The sequence below is a fragment of the Sinocyclocheilus rhinocerous genome, unplaced genomic scaffold (assembly GCF_001515625.1).
Source record: "Sinocyclocheilus rhinocerous isolate Xijiao unplaced genomic scaffold, SAMN03320098_v1.1 scaffold1564, whole genome shotgun sequence".
In the NCBI taxonomy this organism is placed as follows: Eukaryota; Metazoa; Chordata; class Actinopteri; order Cypriniformes; family Cyprinidae; genus Sinocyclocheilus; species Sinocyclocheilus rhinocerous.
In genome coordinates, this window is record NW_015638982.1 from 19635 (window position 1) to 23462 (window position 3828).

The following is a 3828-nucleotide window of genomic DNA, read 5'->3' on the forward strand; positions in this document are numbered from 1 at the left end:
CGTTGCCTGGGTTGCGTACGTATATGTGGGGCGGAGCTATCAAAATAGGGGCGAGACCCTTTTGGGGTAGGGGCGTTGTGTTTGTTTTGGTGATTTCAAATGTCAACATTGGCTACCAGAAATCGCTTACCCCACCTTTAACCACACCTCCTGCCTCCTTTGGAGCTCTATTTAAGCAGCAACCTGTTCAAAACCATCTCACTTTTCTGGCTTTCACCAGGCGAGCTGATCTTAAGAAAAAGTTCATCAGACTACAGTCATCTATGTGAGTATATTTCTAGTAATGGGCACTTAAAATGTAATTTGTGTATCAAACAACTTGATACTTTGTAGAAGCTTATAATTATACAATTGGGCCCTGTGTCTTCCAGGGATAATTAACAGGGCTGGGGAGTAACGAAATACATGTAATGGATTTACGTATTTAAAATACAGAATATGAGTAACTGTATTTCGTTATAATTACATTTCAAATAGGTGGTAATCAAATTACAGTTACTTCCGAAAAGTATTTTAGATTACCAAAGTGATTACTTTGAATTTTCATTTCTTAATTTAATATTTAAGTTTGGGGATTTTAACCAATAAGGCAACTGAAAAAGGACGTAACATCTCAACGCAATGCAATGCCTACCTGCAACAAAACTTCTATCAGCATGAAGGATTCAACGTCTAATCTGAAAAAGCATCTTGAGGGAAGTTGTTCTTGATCTTTGAAAAATTTTCTCCAGTTAACAGGACTGTCAGGCCCTCACACACAGGGATGTGACAGGACCTGATGTGACAGGGCCTGACAGTCGGCCATTTTAAACTGCCATTACTCAACCTGCTAGCATGCTAGCATAAAAACTGTTAACATGCAATCAAGGAATTCAGTAAAAGGTGCATTACACACATTTTATGTTGACAGGACTGACCGAAAACATGGGGACAGTTATAAAATAGTATTTATTTGTATAATTTATGTATAATTTCATGTTTTTAATCAGTTGATGTGAATGATAACAACATAAACTTGTTATTGATTGAGTTTTTTTCTAAATAACAGTTTTTTTAGCATAACAAAACTATGAAAACTGTAGGTCAAATTTGGCTGAGGACAAGGACAAGGACAGGATTTGTAATTTTCAAAAGTGTTTTTAATAAATTAAAAAATATCTGAGAACCTAATGAATGACATATTCCTTTACAGAACAACTCACAGAAATCAACCATCAGTCAGTTTTAGACATTTTTTGGATGTAATACTTTTTATTCACTGTAACAAGTCAAGGACAGATCATGTACATTTCTGGTAGAATGTCCCATAGATCTGGGATGTGTTTCCCAAAAGCAAAGTTTGGTCCATTCATTAAACGAATCTATTGTATAACTTGGAGAACTGTGCCAGTTGTTTTGGCTACTTTTGTTATGTTTGGTGTGTTTGGATTCGTTTTGAAGCTTGGAATGGAGCATGAAACAGCACGGAATCCCATTCATTGTTGTCAGAAAGTCCGTTCCAGAACCAAAATCACGCAGCCGTTTCCATAAGGACTTTACATTTACATTACATTTTGTCATTTTGCCGACGCTTTTATCCAAAGTGACTTACAATTGGGGAATACATAAAGCGATTCTTCTTAAAGAGGCAAACAGACACAGGAAGTGCTTGAAATACCAAGTTTTAGGCATTGTTCAAATAAGTACAAGCTAGAAAAGGGAAGGAATAAATAAAGAGAAAAAATTAAAAAAATTTCTAAGATGAAGTCAAGTAGCGTTTAAAGAGATGAGATTTCAGCTGTCGCTTGAAAATTGTCAGGGATTCAGCATTCCGGATAGGAGTGGGAAGATCATTCCACCAGCCAGGAACGGTGAACGAGAATGTTCTGGAAAGTGATTTTGAGCCTTTTGATTTTGAGACAGTGTCAAAAGCAGCAGATAGATCCAGCAGAGTAAGAACTGATGATATGGAATAAGCTTTTGCCATTCGCAAGGCTTCCGTAACTGACAGTAACGCAGTCTCAGTTGAATGGCCACACAACATTTTTTTGTTGTTCATAGTAATGCTGTGGAAAACTGAACTGAAGGAAAACGCAAATCTTATGACTGGTAGATGTCACTTTTATTTAGAGCTGGAAAACATAAAAACAAGACATTAATATGTTCCTTTGTGTACAGCTTAAGTATTTCAAAGTATTCTAAAGTATTTAGATTAAGCTACTAAACCTGAGTAATCTAATGAAATACATTACTGATTACCTTTTAAAGCATGTATTTTGTAATCTGTATTGAAATACATTTTAAAAGTAACCTTCCCAGCACTGATAATTAATTAATGCACTTGATTTATATCTGATGTTAATTTGAATGTTCTTCTGTGATCTAATTTCCAGATCCACTTTAAAGATGTCCGAACCAACAACTGTGCAAAAATTTGGTTGTGAAGGAGGTGCTTCATTTTCATTTACAGGTGAGAAGAATGGTGCCAATTTAGAGAAGATTGGGGTGTGGCTGGGAGAATGCCAGGTGAAGGCTGTCAAGGTTTGGCTTTCAGATGGCAGAAGTGAAACCTTTGGACAACCAGCCGGACGGTATAAAGAGTATGCATTCAAGTCTGGTGAGTGTTTCACCTCACTGTCCCTGTGGGGCAATGGAGAAAAACGCCTTGGAGCCATCAAATTCAAGACCAACCAAGGTGGAGAATTTTTTGCAAAAATGACCAAACACTCACTACCAACAGAACATCCCATGGATGTCGGCTCTGGGTTTTGTCTGGGAGTTGAGGGAGGAGCTGGTGCAGGTATTACCCGCATAGGATTCATGTTTCTCAATGCAGTTCAAACAACAGTTCTCACCAATGTCAACTATCCCACTCTCCACCAACTAATACCAAAGGTGGCAGTGGAAGAGATCAAATCCATGACTTACACAAATGACACCTCCGCTAACCAACAGCAAACAGTCGAAACTTCAAAGAAAGTGACCAAAACATCCTCATGGTCCATGAGTAACAGCTTTACAGCAACATTTAGTGTGGAAGTGAAGGCAGGGATTCCAGGGATTGTAGATCTTTCTACAGGATTCAGTGTCAGCGTTGGAACAGAAAGCAGTTATGGTCATGAGCACACCGATGAGAGAACCGAAACTCTGACCTTCCCTTTTGACGTACCGCCTAAAAAGAAGGTGGAGGTTGACATCACCATCGGCAGAGCCGCGTTTGACCTGCCTTACACAGGCACACTGAAGATCACTTGCAAGAACGGCAGTGTGCTACAGTATGAAACCAATGGCCAATACAAAGGCATCACTTACACTGATATCAAAGTGAATACTAAAGAATCTGATCTGTAATGTTAAGGCAAATTATACATGCAACACATACATTCTTTCATTTTCCTACTGATTTTATGTATCAGTTATTCTACATATAATTTCAGGGGTTTTCAGGGAAAATATATATTCAGCATTATTCTTGAAATAATATTTTATGATTTTATTACAGAGACATTCATATAGCGTATACTCTGTGTAATCGCTTTAATATAATCTTTAGAATATCAATTACTTTACATTTAATCATAATTTTCCTGTGTGTTTTGGGGATATATATGTTATTTCAACACTGTTATTCTTGAAATTATGTTTTATGACTTCAATACAGCAACATTCATATATCTTATACGTTGTGTAATCACTTTAATATAATCTCTAGAAACAAATTATATAATTTACTTGATCATGTAAGACTTTCAAATGTGTTTAATCTGACATTTAATAAAAGGATTACATTTCATTAAATAAACAATGGTATCAATTTTCTGTTTCCTGTACGTCCTGCTGTGAGGAAAA

The 3828-nt window shown here is 36.8% G+C and overlaps 1 protein-coding gene across 1 annotated transcript; it reads left to right on the forward strand.

The window, feature by feature from the left end:
• Positions 1-217: 217 nt before the first annotated feature.
• Positions 218-3412, forward strand: LOC107750790 (natterin-like protein). Its single transcript, XM_016566309.1, has 2 exons — positions 218-265; positions 2373-3412. The coding sequence occupies exon 2, from the start codon at positions 2386-2388 to the stop codon at positions 3328-3330; it is 945 nt and encodes a 314-aa protein (XP_016421795.1). The 5' UTR covers positions 218-265; positions 2373-2385; the 3' UTR covers positions 3331-3412.
• Positions 3413-3828: the final 416 nt, after the last annotated feature.